The sequence below is a fragment of the Trachinotus anak genome, unplaced genomic scaffold (assembly GCF_046630095.1).
Source record: "Trachinotus anak isolate AG129_WGS33_773 ecotype Australia unplaced genomic scaffold, CSIRO_AGI_Tana_v1 ptg000013l, whole genome shotgun sequence".
NCBI classification, from domain to species: domain Eukaryota; kingdom Metazoa; phylum Chordata; class Actinopteri; order Carangiformes; family Carangidae; genus Trachinotus; species Trachinotus anak.
Genome location: NW_027273864.1, coordinates 15287575 through 15310363, shown reverse-complemented (window position 1 = coordinate 15310363; position 22789 = coordinate 15287575). Strand labels below are relative to the sequence as shown.

At 41.2% G+C, this 22789-nt stretch overlaps 1 protein-coding gene across 2 annotated transcripts in view; it reads left to right on the top strand.

The window, feature by feature from the left end:
- The first annotated feature begins 1960 nt into the window (after positions 1-1960).
- LOC139630523 (sodium-coupled neutral amino acid transporter 3-like) overlaps positions 1961-22789 on the top strand; it is a 36930-nt gene continuing 16101 nt past the window's right edge. The window contains exons 1-5 of one of the 2 annotated variants that reach the window (XM_071494068.1): positions 1961-2166; positions 18322-18581; positions 19723-19755; positions 19980-20073; positions 20194-20309. In XM_071494068.1, coding sequence (XP_071350169.1) covers positions 18445-18581; positions 19723-19755; positions 19980-20073; positions 20194-20309 — 380 coding nt within the window. In that variant the 5' untranslated portion in view covers positions 1961-2166; positions 18322-18444. The remainder of the gene's footprint in view (positions 2167-18321; positions 18582-19722; positions 19756-19979; positions 20074-20193; positions 20310-22789) is intronic. The other variant, XM_071494069.1, reaches the window with a different exon arrangement.

Below are 22789 nucleotides of genomic sequence, written 5' to 3'. Positions count from 1 at the left end.
ACTACTGGATAGATTTCCATGAAGTTTTGTGGATACATTCATGGTGCCCACAGGATGAGCTGTAATGATCCCCTGACTTTTCAGCTGCCACCGTCGTCAGGTAAAATTTCTGTTTGTCCAGTGCTTGAGTTTAAATGCAAATCATGACAGTCCCACCTGCCTCAGGGTGTACTTTGTGTTTAGTGTTATTTAGCAAATGTTAGCATGCTCTCATGCTAAACCAATATTATGGTTTATAATAATAATAATAATAATATGTTAACAGGATGTGTTTTTCATTTTATGTAACTTTGTCCTTCACTGTTTTTAGTGTCACCAATTTGAATGAGGTTACTTGAATGAATTAGCTCATAATTAACCACGTAATGACATATGAATGTCGTTTGCGAGCTAAAATACATTAATTGCGACCATGCTTTGTGGTAGAAGACATTTCGTATCTTGCTCATCCAACTTGTGCTGCAGACCTTTGCTACACCCAGTTTCTATGGATACACCTTGCAGTGCACTGCTCTTCGCAGTCAGGAAGTCCTCTGGAGCGCTACACATGCATCACCTTTTTAGACTGACAGATGAGGCGAGGCCACGCTCACACACACACACCATTAAAAGAAGAACAGGGGGAGTTCATACAGCTGAATGAAAGTGCTGTGCCTCCAGAACCAGTTGCCAGATGTCCTTTGCGTTCACCCTCTCCTCTTCATTAGTTGACAGCACTTAAATTAGCACACCGACGTGTTATTTGTGAATAGGAGAGAGGGCAACCAGGGGAATTAAACCACAGATTAAAGCGCACACCCTCACGCACTTGGGATTCTTTCAGTGAACTATTGCATACATCTGTTGAGCCCCTCTGCTGACCTTTGGGATGCACAGGCCACTTTCTCAGCATCTCGAGCCCTTTCCTCTATGGGTAGCCATTTCCCACTGGGTCAACCTCAGAGAAGATGCTGAGCTTATCTGTCCCAGATGGTTAAGCGTCCTCTGCTTTCCACAAGGTCAGGTTTGCTGTGACAGCTTTAAAGAAGCTCTGGTTGCTGGTTAAAAGGCTGGTATTTGTGGGAGAGACCAGAATCTCTCAGCTCGCAATTTCGAATAAATTGGGTGGGTGGGTGGGGGCAGTGTATAAATACAAGTGTATAGTTGTGTGTTAGTATGCAGGGTGGGTAATGACCTACAATAATAAGCCACGGAAAATGTCGGTTTGGCTCAACTTGTCACCCCCCCCCCCCCCCCCCCCCCCCCCCCCCAATGCACACAGGTAATTTTGCTGCAGGTGCGTGTCTTCCTTGGTGCACATGAGCTAGAAGAGAGAGGAAAGAGACGATCCCCGGAGCGCCGTGACATCAAAACGCGCTGCCGCCGATGACCTAGAAATGGAGCTTGCGTACCCAATGTGCGTAAGCAACAGTGGGCTTTGGTGGCACATGGCTCTGGCAGCTGTTTACGTTGTTGATTGCGTGTTATGAAAAGACGCTTCAGCTGTACTGGTTTTCTTAAAAGTCCGCGTCGGACCGGACCAGGCCTATTTTTTTTTTTTTTTTTTGGAACCGATCTAAGGGGAAATCATTGATTAAAAAAAAAAAAAAAATCATTTGAAATACATGCATGTCGTATGTGTGTGTGTGTGTGTGTGTGTGTGTGTGTGTGTGTGGTCTCCTCTTCACTGTCTCATTGTCTCATAATGCGCGCTCCAGCACGACAATAAATCCACGGACACGACATATACACCCCGCCGCCGCCACTGCGTGAAATGGCAGGTTTGTGTGCATTGTGTGAGAAAAGCGGCGGAAGCGACCTCCTCGCCGGGTTATGATATCAGTCTAACGCTGGGCATCGTTTTCCACACGACCAAAGGAGAAGAAGGGGGCTCTGCGCGTCCCTGCGTGGCGCAGCATCACGCACAACAGTGATGTGATTGGAGCCGCCGTGCGAGCGGCGCGGTAGGCGGAACCCGGGCACTCTCAACATCCCACTTTTTGAGAAAAGATTACGGGGACAGTTCGCAGGGAAACACATGACATTAACGCCGTTCGGAGGGAAGGCGGACGGACGTAGCAGGTTCAGAGGCAGGAGGACGAGACGCGACGACAGCCGAGCGCTGAGCGGAGGCAAAGGTCCGTGTGGAGCTATCTGGAGTTGGAGGAGGACGCTGGTACTTCTCTGGTAAGGCGCTGAAAGGCTGCTGTACGGTGCAGCCTTCATGTGTAGCCCTTATAACGCATTTGAACTTGTTTTCTTTTGTAGAATTAGATATATTTTTCTTTTATAGATACGGATAGCTCAATGCGAGAATTCATTTTGATTAAAAAAACAAACAAAAAAAAAACCAAAAAAAAACGACGCTCTTTGTACGTGCAGCCTATGTGCAGCATCGGTCCGGGTGCCAAATCGGCGTGTGACATTTACCAATCGCGATTTTGCTGAATGGAAGGTAAAAGTCAAGTCATTTAAGCGACACGCAAGGTCCTCGGCCCGGCTGCAGAGAGAGGTGACATGACAAACGTCTCACACTTGGTCCTCATGTAGCTCGGTACCCTACTGTTGAGATTCAGTGCCCCCTGCTTTGGATTACACAGGCTGCCTTTGTAAGTACTTTCTTCCTTGGGGCTTATGTGAAAATCTGCAGGAATCATTTTTTGTGCACAACTGGATAAATGTTTACTCTGAAACTCTGAAAGAGGATAACTGAGAGAAAACCTCTGATTAAAGCATTTATCCCAGTTGTCACCCTCCACACTACCATGATCAAGCGAGGTGGCTTAGTAAAATCAAGCTTTGCCACTGGATGGACTTGCTGGAGGCTCCTCCATGACCCTGTGGATTCCTAGACTCTTCTCAGTGAACCGTTTTCTCTTAATGTGATTTTTCTTTTTTCCCCATTTCATTTTTTCAAATGGCCACTGTATGCTTTCGACCCAAACAAACTCTACACTGAGTGCTTCTCTTTTTTTTTTACTGCATGTATGGCACTCAGGGTTAGGAATGCCTAGTTTGAAACACTCAGTGACTACCATGCATGGATTATGCAAATTCTCTACACAGTTTAATTTTTGGATTGCCTGTCATATTTTTAAGTCGTGCAGGCGGAGCATCCACAGCTGGCTCTCACCATGTCACAGTTTGGCTACAGGTGCCACCTGCTCTTCATGTTTGCTGATCTTGCCTAGTCTGAGGGACATACTCAGGCTTTTTTTTTTTTTTTTTTATCAGATTCTAACTCTAACCAGAAAAGGGACAAAGCATCTGCATTTCTTTTGTCTGATTGCTCTGATTTAAGGCAATAAATGTTAAGTGCTGACTTTTCCGACATGAAGATACTGTAGATAACCAGATATTTCATAAAAGCACACTCATTTAACAGATTTATTTATCCATCCGGCTAGGCTAGGTGCAAAAAAAAAAAAAAAAAAACGCTCATGAAGTGGATACAACTCTAACAACAGCACGGTTTCTGAAATCACCTGGAGCAGGCAGAGTCCCAAGTCATCCTCTCTTCCACGATGAGTCACCTCAAGGGCTTGTGGGCAGCAGGTGAGATTGTGACTGCTGGACTTGACAGGCTGGAGCAAACGAGAGGTCATGTCTGGCCTGCTTGGCCTCTGCTGTTAGAAGTGACTGCCTCCTCTTGTCATTGGCTTCTCCCGTGTCTTCTTTCCTTCACTGTGGGATCAGACATTGACACAGAGATTCACTAAGTTCCTATCTAATTAGATGAAAGCTCTGTGTCCTTGTAGAATATGTATTCTCATCCAGCTCCAGTGTTGCTTTACCTTTGCAGAAATGAAAAGAAAACGTGACAGGATTGTTCAGTCTTAGAGTGCAAAATAGTTCACGGTGAGAATAAAGGAACACCCTGCTGTGTCTTTGATGATGGAATGAAACTATAAAGGGACATGAGCCTCCGTCTGGCCTTAAAGTATAGCAGGGGTTTGACTTTGGTCTTTAAAAATGTAAACTGAGGTATTTCATTAACCCAGCGGTTCTCAAATTTTCTATGGCATCCTCCCCCCTCCCCCTTCAGAAGTCAAAAAGAAGTTCAGCTCCCCACGCCACGATTTCTATCAATCATTAACAATGATAGGGGAAGCAATTTTAAAAAATGATCCATGTTGAATTATAGTGAAATAATGGTCAGCGTGATAGCATCTGCAAGCTTAGTTTGTTTTTTCTTACATAACTGAAAGTCATTCAACTTAGTTTCACTCCAAATTTTTCCTGTGGTAATTCACGCCCCTGCCCCTGCAGTGGCTCGATGGGGGGGCCTACCCCCCAAGTTTGAGAACCACTGGCTTAACCCTTTTTTTCTCTCTAGTCACAAAAAGACAATATTGTATTTGCAGCGTGAAAAACAAGACTGAAAAGGATTGGATGCACAAATTCTAGGCCCTATCTGATGCATTTTGTGTGCGCGTGCACTGTGGCTTTAGCTCTCAACCATGTGTTTACATACAATACGAGCTTCAGTCTGGTACTTTCTAGACACAAGGTGTCCCTTTGAAGGCAAGCATATATTGCAGTAATTTCAAGCACAGACTGGTTTAATGAAATGCTATCCAAGGACATACTGAGGGTTATCATAGATGAACTGCAGCTTGCATAAGGTCAAACCACTTACGATAAGTGTCAGTCTTTCGGTTAGATGAGCTCTAAGTAGGATAAAATTATTATGCCAGGGCTGTAGCCATGTAAATGAATGACTCTAACTCACACTACTCTTTTTGACAAATATATACTGTAATTAACTGACATTAATATTATTGAATAGGCCTGTGAGCAGCACTTGTGGTCATTGGCTGCTGGGTGAATGCGTGACGATTTAACTTTTCACGTAACTTAGCTATGATAGCTAATATTAGTAATTGTTGATCGTAGCACTTGCAAATCAGCCTGTTTTCACCAAAAACATTTGTTTCCACTCAATGCAATTACCGACAATTTTTGGCAAAATATTATTTCAACAATTACAGTTCCAGTGCAAAATGATGTATTGACCTTAAGGTTATCTTTTCATGCATGTCTTGGCTGAACTGAAGTGTTACAATAATAAGTGTCCCACTGATGGCAACATTAACAGATCTTATTTGCGTAACGCTAGCAAGCGGAACATGCTGAGAATGTATTGCCTGTTCGCTAGTTAATGGGGAGAATGTTCTGACATTGCAAGACAATAAACATTCAGAGGATTTGCATTTTTACAACTTTTCAAAAAAGTATCACAATCGACAGTGATATATCCTACGTAACACTCAGATTACTTTCTAGGTTTTCCGTAGCGACAATAATGAAGTAGAGACAGTCCAGTGTTTGACATTGATGGTACCCACCCACAGCAGTCGAGCAACGGCATCTGCTGGGGCACACACATGGCCAGAACACATGCAGAACTGCAGTACTCCATAATACTAAAATCAGCAGTAATAATAATAGCAATCTCTTAAGTTTAGTTGTGATTATAATTACAGACAGTGGTGCATGGCTGCATGTTGCAGCATAATAATTTTTTTAATTTATATTTTTTATGTCAATATATTGGGGGAGACATTTTTAGCATATTTGAATATGGGGTGACGCTGTCCAGTAATCAGCAGTAGATTATAAAGAGTCTCAGATCCATGTCTTATGGGAACAGCTGCCTGTTTAATTGAAACTTTATGTTGGCTGAAGTCCATGTCCTATATTATCTAGCTTAGACTGCATGTATTACAAGACTAGGTCAAACCTGGTGTATGTCTGGACCACCTTGTAGGCTATTCACATCGTGCCTAGTGTCAGTCAGTTTCAGCCCTTTATCTGTTTGCCTGTCTGTATTTTAGTACAGACAGGCGAGACTGCTCTCATTTACATGTTTTTCTGTTGGTTTTGTCAGACAATCCAACAGGTATGAAATAGTGACTAAAACTCAGCTCATTAAGACTACAATGAGCTAAAATCCTGACTTTAACAACAACAGCTGTGATTTTGTAATTTTGGCTGTATTTAATTGCAGAAGATGACTCAGAGAAAGTTAGAAGCGACTGAATATTTGGGTATTTTCACAAATAGTCCTTTTTTTAATGAACCAAACTCATTCCTGTTAACATGGTCCAACAGAAAAGAGACTTGGTTCTTTTTTTGCGTTTTTGCATTGCGTTCATATGAAAGAGGAATCAGCTCTCTTTATGGTCCACTTCAAATCTGATAGAGCCTCAATTCACTCTCTGTTCACACTTTGGATTATGGGTTGCTTTTACCTGTAACAAGGTGGCTGCACTTCCGTCTCATTATGAACAAATACAAACCTGAGAGGAACAGTTTGTGTTTGTGAGGGGGGGGGGGGGGGGGGGGGGGGGGGGGGGGGTCATGGTTCAGTCTCTATGTTTTTTTAATAAAACTGGATAAAAAGTCATTTATGACATTCTGATGGGCAACAAGAACGCCAACGCAAAGTAAACCTGGAATGCTTTGTGTTAAATGCGCAATGTTTGCAGCCGAAAAATGAAAAATGAAGCCGACACGGAAGGGCCAAAAACTGCAGTTTCTCAAATAGCCACTTGAGGCTGGCTTCAAGAGGGAGTCCATCTCCACAGACAAAACCGCTCTGCAGAAACCTATGGGTGATGACACAGAGGCTACGTCCATCTTTTTTATATGCAGTTTATGGTTATGAGCAGTTCAATAGAGATGTTTTGCGGCCTAAGGAGGTCTTATATTAGAATACAGTATTTAATAAGAAAAAACAAAGACCACAAAAAATTTGGCATAATTTTGTTTTATTTGTATTCTAGACCTCAAGGTTGGGAACTACTACCACGGGGCATTGCCACTTGCCCTCCTCATATGAAAGTCATAGTATGGGGTTGGCATTAATGTCTTTTGATGCCCATAGGGTTTGATTGAATTGCCAAAGACACTTCAGCTGGACAGATAGAGGAAAGGCCACCTCAGAAACCCCAAAGTCTGAATACATTACTTCTGAGCTTCATGTAGAGCTGCATTTTTTTCTCATTATTCATCACTGGGCTGTTGTACTCAATGCAATTTTTATTTCTATAAGAGATTTAATACCTAAATTTTTACATTGATCTATTTACAGTGGCTGCCTGCTCTGCTCAGGAGTTCTCTGTTATTGGAGTGAGTTCTGGGCTTCCATGGTACTGTGGCATGTGATAGAGTCAAAGCAACATCCACCATGGTGGTCACACACTGTGTGAGTTGTACTTCCAACTGAATGAATGCATTTGCCCCAGTGATGCACTCTCTTTCTTTTTCTCTTTCCCCATGTGATGAGGAGGAAACAGGAGAGAGTCTGGTGGTAGATGCCAGGACAGGATGGTACTTTGTTTTGGGGCACATGATTGAGAGAGGACAGAGCTGGCATTGAACAGTGTTGTGGTGAGGGAGGACTGTCCGGATGGGTGGGCGGTTAGCTGATTGCATCCTGTACTATTGTTGAAAGTAAAATACAACTGGCATATGCTTTCCTCCTAGAGGCTGTGTCCTCACCTGTGTCAGTGCTGTCCTTTATGTTAAGTCTCTCAGAGAGTCATGTGCTGTCAGTCTGACATCAAGCAAGATCTGTCAGGTAGAGCTGTGAAGATTAGCTGATTAGAAAGTAAATTAATTTGCAACTATTTTGATGGTCAATTAATCATTTCCGTCATTTTATAAGCAACAATGTTAAAGGTAATCAGAAAAAAAGACATTTCATAACATTACCTTGTGTGTTTCTCGCTGTTTTCTAATATTTTATTGACAAAATGATCAATTGATCCTGTATCTCATCCAAATAAAAACCATGTTTCTCGTTTACACCGTGTTTAAAGGAATACTTCCATTTGTGTGTTCAATATTTGTCTTTTCTCCACATCACCAATACCAAAAGTATTGTATTTCATGATGTACTAGTGAAGTGTTGATAATTTGAACATACTGGTCAATGGCTTGAGAAGTGGATTATTGCTCCAGGAGTAGAGAAGTTTCCATTTCAGCCCAACAATAAATCGGCCGTGGTGATATATGATCTTTGCTTACTGCAATGTCAATGTCTGTGTATATAGCAGCCAATTAATGACAAGACATTGAAGTACAGAAAAAGTTATATGTTTTGAAATATAGTTACCCTTCTATAGATTGTTCCCTAGAGAGTAATAACAAGTCAACTTTTCAACTGTAAAATGTAATTTTTTGGTTGCAATTGTTAAAAAACTATTATCGAAAAGGCAAAATGAATAAACGGCATCATCAACAGATATTTTAAAACTCCCAAATATCAATATCAATATTGTCTTCAAAAATCCTCTATCAGTCTGGCTATAGTTTCTATGGATGTTTTTTTATGTTTTTTGTCATAAAGCTGGGTTACCATTGGAATTCATTGTATTTGCTGTGAATCCAAGCGGACTGCAGCTGCCAGTCTCCATGAAGAAGCTGCAAACTTTAAAGTGATAGATTTTTTTTTTTGTTCAGTGTCCCCTTAAAAGTGCATCAATAAATTTTTGGCTTCAGGATTGAGGGCAAAAAACATCGACACAAGCTGACAGATACACAGGCACCAAAGTATATCACTTATTTTTTATTTTATCTTAATCAATCTTCAGCTTACAAAAGGCGCTTACATGAGTGGCTGTTCCTGAGCTCTGACGTCATGTTTAACTGATATCTTAACGACTTCTCCTCTTACGTCGCATCATTGCCATCTGTTGGACTCGATATTACAGTTTGAAACTTTATGCCTAATAATGTACCCTTTTTTTTGAGAGTATATTCATCAAAGTGTTTATCAGCTTGCATGTGTGAGGTGTGTGATGTGTGCTGGTGCCCCGTCTTTGCTTTTAAGTATAGGGGCCAACTGTCCATGATCCTCATGTATAAGAAATAAAAAACAGAAAGTCAAATATTACATTTTCACCAGAAGATCTGTTTCATCACCTTCAGCTTCCTAACCTGCCTTAACTGACCAGGCACACTGACTGACTAAAAGTAAGCTCATTCTTTTGCAACTAAAAGCCAGGCTGATTGGAGATCACCCAGAGGAACGCTTATCAGCATAATCTGTCTCATACAGCCGCTCTGTGGTTCCACAGTGGTTTGGTTGGTTTCTCAAAGATACCTCAACAGTAAATGACAGGGAAGGAAAGTGTTGTATCTGTTAATTTTAATGTTGGATATTTGTCTTGACCAGTGACTGTTTGTCCTGGCCTCATTTAGTATCACCGTTAAGATTTCAAGATACTTTTTTCGAGATACAATTAACGTGATTTGATATTTTCATCCAGGATAAGTGACTCGATTGCAAGCAAAAGAGAGTGGCTTTGATTGCCTCAGTGACATGCTGACCAATTAATACCTAACACTCACGCATTTTTCACAGTTGTTTGTCAGATATTTTTATTTTATTATATTTTTATTTGTGTAGTCATACAAAAACACAGTTGCAGTAACATGCGGCTTTGGCCTAAATCTGTCCAAGCGAATGGACTAAGATACTATTGCATCTCTATCTCAGCACTTTCGAAACCTTTCTCACATGTATGAATTTTAACTTTAATTATGCGTCATTCTGGCTTCGACTTTTCACTCCACTGTCATGATTCCCTTCTGTAGACGACAACTCATAATCTGGCATCTTCTAATAAAACACTTTGCTGTACAGGTGGCACACCATTGTACTTTATGTAAAATGTGTTATACAGTAAACTGCTTGTTAACAGTTCATTTGCTGTTTTGTCTGTTAAGCACCGAAGCACAGTGTTACTGTGTTCTGCACAGAGGTGATGAAGGCAGCTTATGAGCCAGGGAGCCACGGGGCTGGGATCACTTTCAAATCGAGTGAATAATTTGTTCGCACACAACAGATGTGAGCTGTACAGAATCTTATTAACCTCCCAAGTATTTGAAGCAGCTCATCATGAGCATCATGGCACTTTGCATCCTTGCTGTAAACTGTATTTTTATTCACACCTGCTTTACCTTGAATGACTAACCTCTTTTGAATTTCTCAGTTTTGATCGGCTCTTTCTGTTTCAGATAAAACAGTTTTTAGATCTTCTCTGAAATCCCACCACAATACCAGAGTTCACTTCAATTTACTATGCTTTTAGTCCCTAATTATAGGTGCATGCTGCACCTGGAGAAGCGTGTGTTTAATATTGTGCATCAAACATGCTCTGCAGCCTGGAGTCGCAATTTGACTGTCATCCAAGACAAATGCAGATGTGCTTAATGGAGGAGAGTGCAAACAGCAGGAGGAAGTCTGCTTGATTACAGATTCTGCTGGATTAAATAAGATTCACACATTGTGTAAGGACCAGTTTCAAATGGAAAGCTCTCCCTCTTTAAAGAAAACAATACAGATGTATTAAAAAGAACAATGCACCAGGAACTGCGTTGAATTAGTCACAACATACCATATACCAACAACCAAATTTTATTTTAAAGCTTTTGGTTTTATGAGACTTGAACTTGGCTAATGCACTGTAGCAATTTAACTAACTCTGGATTTGAAACGTGCATATGGATCTAGTCACTTTGGAGTCTAAGGACACATCAGCCATGTCACTGGCTTCTACCAGAACATCATCTTAGCCATTTTTCCCGCCTGCATCAACATCATCTGTTCCAACTTTCACTTGGGATTGCATTTTTTTCATTTCCTTAGAAGCTTGCTCAATTATTCTAGTTGCATGAATTAAAAAAAAAAAAAAGAAAACTTGTAATAAATAATTAAAGATATGCAACTTGGTCTCATTTTGTTAATTTAGATGATAATTATGTTGCCAATGCAAATTTAAGCAAAGGATTAGCATTTTTTAAAAGTAAATCTGTTTCTAAATATCAGATTGGTTACTGAGTGATTTTATTATTCACCTCTTGTTTTGTCCCCTTAAGCCATTCCCCAAAGTAGCTTACACCCATCACTTGCCATGCCTGCATTTTTTAAAGCCCATTGAGAACACTTTATGTATGGTTAGGTTATGTTTCTGCTCTACTATCCCTTCCTGTCTGTGCGATGTCCACTGTTAGAGTTGAGCCAGAGTGACAGAAAGTCATGTGCGATTCTATTAATAAGTCACATTTTGAGTGAGTCACCACACCGGTGCGTGTCCCAAAACACTGAAGAGAATCCACACTGCGTCACGCCTGACTCTTTCCTGCATGCCGTCTACCTTTGTAGTGCAGACACCCATCACCCCAATCTATAGCACGTCAGTCACGCCAAGAGATGACATGGTAGATACTTGGCCTCTTTCTGTCTTTTGCAGGAAAGAGACAAAACTGAGTCACTGAGTTAAAATTTAAGTACTCATAAAGTGGCAGCATGATGGAAAACAAAAATAGTTTTGGATTTTGCCTGAGTTGAGTTTTGCTACCCCAGCCAAACCCATTCAGCACTGACAATGTTAGTGTTCAAGCTGTTTTGTTGAGTAAACTGTCTGTCTTGGGTTTGATTATTTCCAAATGCACTTCTCTCGCTCTTATTGCATGAATCAGATGCTTTTCATTTCCGTGAAGAATGATCTATAATGGATGAAATAAGGGGATTAGGTATTGGATATTGGGATCTTAAGAATGAGACTGACCCGTTCCCGTTCATTTAAAGGAGTATTTGTAAGTTTTGCTATCACTGCTTAGCCAACACATTAACAGCTATTTACTCACCAGTCTGGAAGAAAAGTTCATTTACAGTGTGTCATGCAATTCCCCAGTCCATACAGTACTTATACAAGTCAGCACCCATCCACTTATAAAGAACTGCAGGTTACTGAATCATCTGAGGAGATTGGAGGGCAAATGATTGCAAGCTTTTTTCCCCCTGCTTTGAACACACAGAATAATCCTGATTAGAGACTCTGTCTGAAACACTTGACTTGCTGTGAGATAATACCTTCCACCTGATAGTGGATATTTAAATACACTGCTAAGCAGAGACCACAATCGACGGCAAAGACGCATGTATCTCACGGCAGCTTATAGGAACCTCTAGAGATGAAGAGCATTTCAGAAGCTGACATACAAATCTCTTAGTCAGAAGTTAATCTCTTATTTTCCCTTCTGGCTAATCACAGTGGTACTCAGGGCCTGCAGCAGAGGGTAGGTGGGGATGTCTGGGGGTGGGGGGGGTGGGGGGTGGCAGGATGTTTCTGTAAGGAAAGAGAAACAGGGTATAGAGGCCTGTGGGCCAGTTGGCATCTACTGAGCGACGTGAGCACAGTTAAAAGAGAATATTCTTCAACTACGAATGCTGTCTTGTGGAAAATATATTTTTCTTTCCCCCCACTGACATGTTAGTGTCTAGCAGAAACTCTCAGAGCGACAAAGAACTTACTGTATCCTGTGTTTTTCCCTCATGTGCTCAATTCCCATTTTTTGGAAGATTCCACACCCTCATAGTAACACACCTTAAACCTGAGCATTAAACCTTTAATCAACACCTGTGTGAGTATACAGGACCTTTAATTAATCTCTTCAGTGTTCTCACTCACTGCTGGGCGATAAAGCATTAGTTAGTAATTTTCACAAAGAAGCAGGGTAAAGGATGACAATGCATTACAGTTACTGATCCCACTAACATCTGCTTCTTTATCATTTTGGGGTGTTGGCTTGTTCGCTGTCCGAGAGGTTTATGGGAGCACTGACAGCAGCTCTCTTAGCAGACTGGTCTGGGACATGCTTGGTTAGCACAGGGACTTAAAGCATGGGGGTGCAGTTTGCCCCAAAAATGCAACCCAATAATTTGTCTTATTTACATGGTCTGTCTTCTTAGCTGTCTTGCTAGCTTTAGCTACTGGTAAGCCTAAATTCAGGAATCACCTAGTTTAGTTCACAGTTCAATGCTGTGTGACTCCTGTTAAGATAGCTGTTGATGTTTAGCGATTATCTCTGCAGGGTGGCAGCTAGTTAAACCATAATGCTTGCTCTTATTGTCTTGTAATTGATTGCAATCCTCAACATAGAAGCACCCACTGGATATCTACAGGCTTATGTAACAGCCATTAGTTTAAATTACTTCAACTTTATCTTGGAGAAATTTTGCCATTAGTTTGGTTTGGCACATAGAAACTACAATACCCACGAGACACAAATTGGAGCACTGTGATGTTTCCTTGGGAGTCATATTTAACTTTTCTGATTAACCCACAGGTTGTACCTTTGACTTCACATTCAAAAAGAAGATATTTCTGACATGGTTGCTTATCTTTTGCTGTGAGAAGTCAGCTTGCAGAATTATTATTATATCCTCAGAGACTCATCCTTGCTTGTTGTTGTGTTTCCCAATCCATTATCTGTTGAACTCTTTATCGCATATAGAATCTGCTTCTATAAGATATTAGTATAGGTTTACTAGTACTGGCGTTCTTGCATAAGAAAATCTACTGCAAGCATCTCAGTTCTGCAGTCAGTGTAACTCCATACTGGTCTCACTTACAAATTTGGGTAGGGATGATTTTTTTTCTGCCTGTAGCTGTTTGTGATGTTCATTCAACAACACTGTGGTGTTTTCCTGGAATTACACTGCATATGCCTTTGTGTGTCTATGTGTGTGCATGTGTGTGTCTGTCTGTGTGTGTGTGTGTGTTATCAAGTGTATTTATGTGCATGTTCACCCTTGTGTGAAGAACCACAATACAGACAGATGGTTGCTGGATGCGTTCTCTGGGTGTTTACTGCTTATTTCAGGCAGCTGCTGTCTTCAGTGGCACATGCAGCAGCACTTAAACACAGCTTTGTGTGTGACATGACGTGGGGGTTACAGTGAGGCTATTCACTCCTCTGCAGCTATTTTTATACAGGAGCGAGAGTGTATGGAGTGACCTGAGTGGTTTGATCCTGATTTCCTGCTTTAGCAAGATGGGTCCTAATCTGATCTGCACTATCTCCCCGACTGTCAGAGGTCCAAGTCCCAACCCACTATTTTACAATAAAATGTTTGGTGATAGATCTATTAGCTGCTCATCAGTGAAATTGTAGGCATGTGTAATCTCTTAATCTGCGGGAAATCTCTTCCTGTTCGTGGACAGAATGAGGGGATGAATAAACTGCTTTAGCTGCTGTCATTTTTCTACTACAGCAACTATGAAAAACACGCAAGACAGGTTTGGCAGCTAAGGCACCACAAAAATCCTTCAGTGAGTGTGCGTTTATTTCAATTTTTCAGAATTTCGGTGGTGAGATAGCGTTGCTGTCTTTCAAGTGACCTGCATAGATGTGATGATGCTGTAGATGAGTTTAAGGAGAATTAATTTGACAATAACGTTATTCAGGCTTCTTGATGACATTTAAAAGATTTTAAGTCTTCTTTGACTGAATCCATGGGCCTGGATGCAAGAAAAGAAGAGTGTGATTCATTTAATGACTGTCCACATGTTTTTTCTTTTAAATTACACAGGAGATTAAGAAAGCTTACGTGGTCAGAGGCCTTTGAGAATGTCATCAAGTAGTGGCAGAAGGGGCAGTATTACAGTTTGAGATTACTCCATGCATAAACTGCACACAAGCACAAAAAACACTGAACTAAAAACCCGCATACACGCTTGCATAGCAATAAGTGACGCTTAATCAGCATGCACAACGTTATGTTGTTCAGGTTTCAGTTTAGGAATAACAATCAGTGGAACGGCCTCGCTCTGCTCGCCTCCTTGTGACATGACGTCTCTCAGCAGCGTTGCTTACATCAGAGCCGAGGCGCATGTACTCGCTGTGTGTTGGCAAACTGAGGTGATGTTTTGGATGAGGGCTTGAATAAACATAGCCTGTGCTGTTGCTGTGAAAAGACTCATTTACTCCCACCAAGAGCATCACAATGCGGCTTTAACTCTTGCTTAGGATTCGGAAGTTTGGATATCAGCGGAGAAGCAACGGATTTCTAAAGCTAATCCTTCTTTTTTCAGTGTCTTCAATCTATTGCTTTATTTTTCGCTAAAATGTTTTGTAAAGCCGTGCTTAAGTTCTCACAGAAGAACTTCAGTATCCTGTAGTAGTAGTAGTGGTAGCAGTTGTTGTGTCCGCTCTTGAGAAAGATGGAATTATTTAAGTGTAACAGAGGACACCACTGAGACGTTTAGACTGTAGAGCAATAATGATGCTCACCCTGTCAGCCTGTCTCTGGACTGTAATGTTGCTTGGTGAGTTGAGGAAAATAAACAAGCAAATACCACTTTATTTATGTCGAGATCTTTAAAATTTTGTACTGTAATTAAATTGAACCTCTCAAATGTCATAATGTTTTTTTTTGGAAATTAAATGTCTTGGAAACATGTTTTTTGAAATCGGGGCAAGCTGTAACTGCTCGTGTAGACAGATGCGTATGTCTTCTTCGATGACATAGTGTCTACGGACTACAGAGCGTTTTAGTTTTCCTGCCTGGGCTTCGCCAGAACATTTTCTTATGGACACACAGCTCTGTCACTGTTTCATACCACAATGGTGCTATGGTAACTGGGGTTTAATCCTGTGGGGATGAACGCAATTGTTTGTGTGCTGGTCCTAATTTTCCTTCATGTTCTTGGTTGTAACTCTTGGTTGTGGCTTGTCATTTAACAGATTTGATTATAATCCAGCCAATAGTGATTCTATGAGGAAAGATATTTCATTTGAATTTGTGTAAACACAATTGCGTATATCCACATTGTAATTTGACAAATCCTATTTCACATCTGCTTGAAAATTGTGACTTCCAATAATCCTCCATTAAATATTCCTGTACTGGATTTGACCCCTGAACCGCTTAGACCTTGTCCCTGACATTTAATGCTTCAACAAAATTCAGAGCATTTACTTTATTTAGCAAATAATACCTGATATCAGAATCAGTGTTCCTGCTGGCAAAATCTTGTCCTATTTTCCCCACAGTGCTTAAGCTACCTCTGTTTCATCTTCATTTGCTTTAAACTTGGAGGATAGGAGAACCAGTTTTCCTCAAATAAGAGGTTCCGACTGAACAACTATGTAATGTATTGTCTTTGTTATAGAACATAATTATAGGAGCCACAACTGTCCAATCAGGTCTGCTGTTTCAAGCTCCACTGCTCAGGGCAACTGAAGAGGCACTCCTGTAGCTGGATAGCTTATCGTGCGTTGTCCTTGAATGGCTCCCTCCATCCTCCCTGTGATTTGTAGACTATCTGAGTGGCAGTGAGGTTCTGTGCAGTGATTTGTCCCACGAGAGGGGCCCTGCCTCTGCCATTGCTACCGTCAGCAACTCTGCTACAACTGTGCATGAATACAGGGTACTGGCATTTGCTGAATTCAAGGTGGCGTCTTTTCAATTAGAGCCCAGTGAAATACCTTTTCAGCCTCTCGAGTGGCCTGGCAAACTACAGCCAAGGGGGCCCCGGCAGTATAATGATGCCTGGCACAATAGTACCACTGTTCTCCAACCCGTTCCCAGGAAACCACACAACATGTGCCATTGTGCAGTGTGCTTTGCTGCCCAACCACGTTACCCGGCTTTAGCCAGAGACACCGAGAGGCCTGGCTGTGCAGTGAAGCTCACAGCAACGTGGTTAGGAAGACAGGTTCAGAGGACCACTAGATGAAGACCAGGGCTTATTCACCTCAAACTACGTTTGATGTGTTAAAATAATATTACAATAAAGCTACATTTAAAAGGGCAGGCTTTGGAACGGAAGAAGCCTGAGGGAACACAGCTGAGTGGTTGCCAGGAATGGTAGTACAGAAAACCCTGAGCATTGTTGCTGTGTTGAACCCTACTCAATAAAAGAGGAAACCAAGAGAAAAGTGACAAGCAGAAAAATGGAGGCACAAAGACGGCTTGAGCTGGTTCGTAGCTGGTCCTAGCTGGTTCTTCTCTTTTTATCTGCATGCTGGGGGTCCAACTATTTGTGTGTGTTCCTCCTCTATGGCCCCCAAAGTGCTCTCCATTATAGCCTCCACTGCTGTTTATGCAGCAGAGCAAAGGAGATCATTCAGGACCAGTCAGATAGGGGGGCTTTGGTCAACAGCATCCAGGAGGTGCATGTCACAGGGGCCTTTTTGGGCTGCACAAATCAGCTGGTCAGCTAAGACATCACAGCAGGATACCCAGGAAATAGAGGCCTGATGCAAAGCCCAGTGTGTCACAGCTCTAGATGTACACTTGTCAGTTGATGTGTCAGTTATTCAAGGGATTTGCCAAAACTTCTATTCATGGACAACTCCACACTTTGTGATGTAGTGGGAGTTGTTTTTTGTTTTTTTTAGGCTACATGTGAAAATGCTTGTTGGTCCCATAGTCACTTTTTGCTTGTTGGTGTCATCCACTCAAATTTCCAATATCACAAATAAATGATTTTCATCCAAATCTCCAGAGTTTTGTGATATGTTTTGAAAGTGACAAAATCTTTATTCATGAATAGTCTTAAAGCCACAAATCTATAATTTAGACCCTTAATTAAATTTTGTGCTGGAGTTGTCTCCATTGTCATCCTCTCCGTCAGCATTGATAGAATTTCAATCATACCTGCTGGGCCCAAACAAGAATCAGACTCATTTGAAAGCCCTCAGCGTGGCCTTCTGTATCGTCCCATGTGTCCCTTATTGTTGGAAACTAGAAATGAACACAATGCTAGGGCCATTGCAAGTGTCTATCAATTTTCCTATTGAGTCAGAAGTTTCATGGGCCTGGTGTCCCTGCAGGTGGTGGGCCCGCAGCAAAGTGGCTCCATGTCATTTTTTTTGGGCTGTGCCCAACCAGACCCCATGGCCAAGGCCAAGTCACCAGACGGTCGTCTGTGAGCTCCCTTCCCAGGTCTGGCTCCAGGAGTGTGCCCCAGTTTCCCTTATCCAGGCGAGGTGACACTGTCATCCATCTGGTTGTTATTGAATCACTCATAGTCTGGTCTGCCTTGGGAGACCCTAACAGTGGCTAATGTCCCTGACAACACAAGTCCAAGGATCATTGAGACACACAAACCCCTCCGCCACGTTAAGGTGGTGAGTCTTGGAGGGGATTGAGAACAATATTCCTAAATAAAACCAAAAAGATGATGACCAAAGCCAAGAAGATGGTTGGCCTTGTAGGGCAGAAGGAATCACAGAGTTTTAATGTGACAGTAGTTAATGATGAAGAAAATCATTTAAAATACCACATGAGCCAGAGACTTTAGTTACATATCATACCCTTATCTCTCTCCCCTTGTTTCCTGTCTGGCTCTGTAATACTTGCTTTACTATAAAAAAGCATCCCTTAATGAATTTTACAGTTCTGTTACATTAGTGGTTGACAAGAGTGTCATTGTTCCTGTCTTTTTCCCTGCACCGTCGGGGTAATGTAAAAAAAAATAAAAATAAATAAAATCTAAGACAGTGTGTTATGCTAACTGTCCATATTTTTATTTCCAGAGATCCCAGGAGGAGAATAAATACCTCACTCTCATAGCACTTTCCAAACATTCACACAGCCTCGAACATTAACACATCTCAACAGACAAATTATTACATACACACTAAAGCACACAAGCAGATATGAGTGAGGATAAACCAGCCGAGACTGTGGAAACTGCCCCTGCTGAGGTGAACGCTATTCCTAATGGAAAAGGCCATGATCCCGGCGAAGAGATCACAGCGTCGGCCAAAACTCCTCCAGCAGACGACTGTGAAAAGTGAGTATATTCCTACTAAACGCAGTCTACATATTTCTCTTGACAATACCTTTTTAAATGCATTGTTTATTCCCACAAGAGGAGAGTTGATATTGTATTTGCATAAATTGTCATTTTATTTTAGTTTTGAGTAGTTATTTAGAGGTCTGGAACCAGAATGCACAATATGTGTGTGTGTGTGTTTGTGTGTGTGTATTTTTCATGTATTTCTCTATAGTGCTTGACCTTGACAAAAATCTTGACACTTTTAAAAGACTCAAAACATGATAAATAAAAGTGAAAATACCACTAGTTGAAAAAAAAAATGATTTGTGATATTTGTGAACTACATTCAGTGATCATCTTCATTTGCAGCAAAATAGTGGTCCCTTTACTACTACTCCAGTAAACATCATGGAGCCCAATTTATTGGAACTAAATACTAATTAATGATACTTACCACCTCAACTGGTATCTTTGAATTACTCGCCTGTGCCGGTTTCTTCACTAATCAAAGGGCTGCTTCCATCAGCACGAGAGGGACCTGACCCTCACTTATAGAGGCAGGATGAGATGCAGTATATTCGGCTGTAATTCTACACACATCAGCTAGAGGGATTAGTAAAATATAAAAAATATAATAGTAAAATACCTGAATGACAGGCCTCAATGGTCACATTACATTAGGGATAGAGATAAAAACATAGCAGCTAATTGTGTGTGGTGAGACTGATTATGTCACCCTGCTGCCTGGGGTGGCAGTTCAGCATTGTCACTAGAGTGATTGTCCCATAATTGCAGGGTTGCATAATCTTTATAACAACACATAATATATGTCCATTAACTGCCTGGTGGAGTGCCTTTGAGCAAAACATTCACCTCCTACCTGCTCACTCATTATACATTATAATTTGTGTGGGATAACAGAGTAAGCTTAATGCCTAATTATCATGTCCCTGGCTGTCTAGCAGTTTTTTTTCTGTACCCTCGTTCGCTGTGATAGATGGTTTAATTAAAATGTCTCTCTCCAGGATACAAATGATAATTTATAAATGGCCCCTTCACTGTATTATTTGCCTTATTATATTATGACTTAGGGTGTTGTTTTTCCACTTTGTGCTCTCGTTGGGTGATGGATGGCCTCTCTCTACACTGCTTGTAGGGAAACTGTACCCAATAGTGCCCAAAATGCTAGGTATGTATGATGCAATAATTAATGTGTTTTTTAAATTAAGTGTGTGCTGTCTGTTCCACTTGTGTCTTGTTTGGGAATTAGCACAGATGCACAGAAAAGAAACTTGTCCTAAACCAGAGCCTGCCCTGTAACAAAGAAATAGCAGTGTTTGCGGTGAATCTTGAGTGTTTTTGTTAGTTGTGCATTTTACCTCATGTTCTTATGACAGTGTTTCTTCTTATTAGTCCTCACAGAACTGAGAATACTGGCACCAACCTCCCAGAGAGCCAGGAGTTCTTATCGGGTGTGGAGGACAAGAAGACGACGCGTTTTACAGATGTAAGGTCAAACATCGACAGGCTATTCTCAGTCCTATATTTATAACATATGCAGTACCTTCAAGTACTGTCAGAGAATTTAACGTGTTCATTCCTCTCCTCTGTCTTGCAAATGTTGTAGTTTGAAGGAAAAACCTCGTTTGGGATGTCAGTCTTCAACCTGGGCAACGCAATCATGGGAAGTGGAATCCTAGGTCTGGCATATGCCATGGCCAACACAGGGGTCCTCCTGTTTTTGTAAGTTATTCATGCACTGCACATGTGATTTGATAAATATGTAACTTCATGGTTGCAGATTGGAAGCATTAGAGCGGAATTACAGCTCACAGATGTTGTATGACTCACTTTCTTCCTGCTGAGGTCTTTCCAGTCGAGGCCTGCGTCACACAAAAATAGCACCTAATTGTTTTGTAATTGGCTTGTATTAGGCAGGCAGCAGACCCTGTTTATGACACAGACACCAATGACACAGAACATATTTGTTTGATAATAAAGGTTTAGATTAATAGCATACTGGTAATCATTAAATGTGCTGTAAATGAGTGCAACTGCAATCACAAATAACAACATGTGCTTCTGTGTGGTTGATTCTCTGCCTTGAACCAGTGGGTGTATGTGCTGTATATATGACAGGCTTAACATATAAAAGCCTCCGCAGCAGCATTGTCTGTCAAGATTATGACATCACAGTTGACTGCAGCTTCTAGGTTGATTATGTATATTTTCATCCATGCTTTTTTTCTATCTGATTTAGATGCACTGGAGGTCTTTTGACCTTTAAGCTGCAGAGAATACTTAAACCTTGCTTCCAAGAATTGAATGATGACAGTGGAGAGTACCAGAAGATTCAAGACACTTTGTATAACACCCTGTAGAGGGAACTATATTGTAGCCTTGTTTCTGGCACTGCCCTTCTCTGACATGATTTTCCAAGGTCTTTACTTAACCCAGGGGAGTGGTTTATGTTAAACCAGTCACTTTAAAATGTAGCTCAAACAAGCACGAAGACATCTGCGCTTTTAATTTGATATTCTTTATTTTTGTTGTTGTCAACAAATCCTGAGAGAAGACCAAAACTAACAATGCTATAGTCCATCTCTCAATAATTTCTGACTCTATACTTTCAGGCCCAAGCTCACTGGTTCCCATGGAAAATGTAAATCTATAAAAACAGGTCACATATACATAGCCTCAAAGACAAAGTAATTTCCTGAAGCAGCTGGGCTCTGTGTGGTCTTAAGGAAGCCTGCCCACATTGGAGTAACTATTACGTTGGATTAAAGCATATTTAGTGTATTCGCGGATAGTGTATGTGGCATGGAGTCAAAAACCTACAGCACTCATGTGCACTACAGTGAGGGTACATGTCACCCAATGCAATAGTGTGGCTCACACGTTTTAAAAATTGCTGCAAAAAAGCCTAGATGATGATATTGGACTGATGTCAAAGCTTTACATGCTTAGATCTCAGATGCACATGTTACTGTGTTTTAAATTCACCCTTGTTTTATGAGGTTTCCAGTTTTAAGATCTGTTTTGTTGCATTTTTCTCCAAGTCAATCAGACCTGCTAGAGGGTAGTCACACCAGATATCACTGGAAACATCAACACGTTCACCTCCTCGTCTTCCGCGTGCTGTTCTGACACTTTTTCCTAATGATGCTAGATTGCAAGGTGGCTGGTGCTGAAGCTGAGTATTTGTGAGAAAAGACTAAGGGCATTGCTGTAAGCCCCCATGTATAACATTTCTTAGAAAATTCAGGCAGTGCAGTTTATTTAACTAAGCATCCTTGAATAAAATTACAATGCAGAGTTCCAGTGAAGGGTGAAACAATGTTTTGGACATTCGTATTGCTGCTATGTTTCAAGTGAAGTTTGTAGCTATAGTGAAAAACTAGATGTTCTCTTCGCTTTGAAGGTCACAGGCAGCTTGTGTAGCATTTCATAATACACTCTACAACTGAAAATAATGGCATAATCATGTTAGCATCCGATATTCAAATCAATCTGGGAGGAATGGGAAGCTGGTTTTAATGTTGAACAGTTATCACGGCCCTAAAATATTATTCAGCAACGGTTTTGGAACTCCTTTCCAAGGCAGTCATGTCTGGAGGATTTTCCCTTGTGTTAGAGAAAGCTTCTTAATTTGAGCTGAGTTGTGTGACTGTGGTTTTTCAAGCTGTCTGTTGTCTGAAACGGCTGAGCCCTGTGTCACCAAACGCCACTGTCTTTGACACTTAGACAGGCTAGACAGGCGCTGAAATGAACTATGAAGCTGATTAATCCACATTTCACTCTGATGAAGACATGTAATCACGTGCAAATTAACAGTACGTGACCAAATGGAGCAGATAGCGTGTATTTATCCATCCTGTAATAGATGAAAGGCTTTGTCTTTGTGTCTTTGTGTGCATATCTGCATGATCTTGTAGCAAACAATAGAGTAGCTACTGAGAAATACAGGCTGGGTCAGTGACATATTTGGCAAAGGATTACTGGCAATTTTTCTGTGTTCCACATTGGACTCCAGGCTGGTGATCGCCTCAAAAAACATTTCATCTTTTTTTACTACCAGTGTACTGTGTCATTCTGAACCTCGGGTCCTGCTCCTAAAGGGTACAGAAGACCTAAAAATGAGGCGACCATGTTAGCTCAAACACCGGAAGGTAAACAAAGGCAAAATAAATGCCAATAGCAAAAAAAAAAGGAAAAATAGG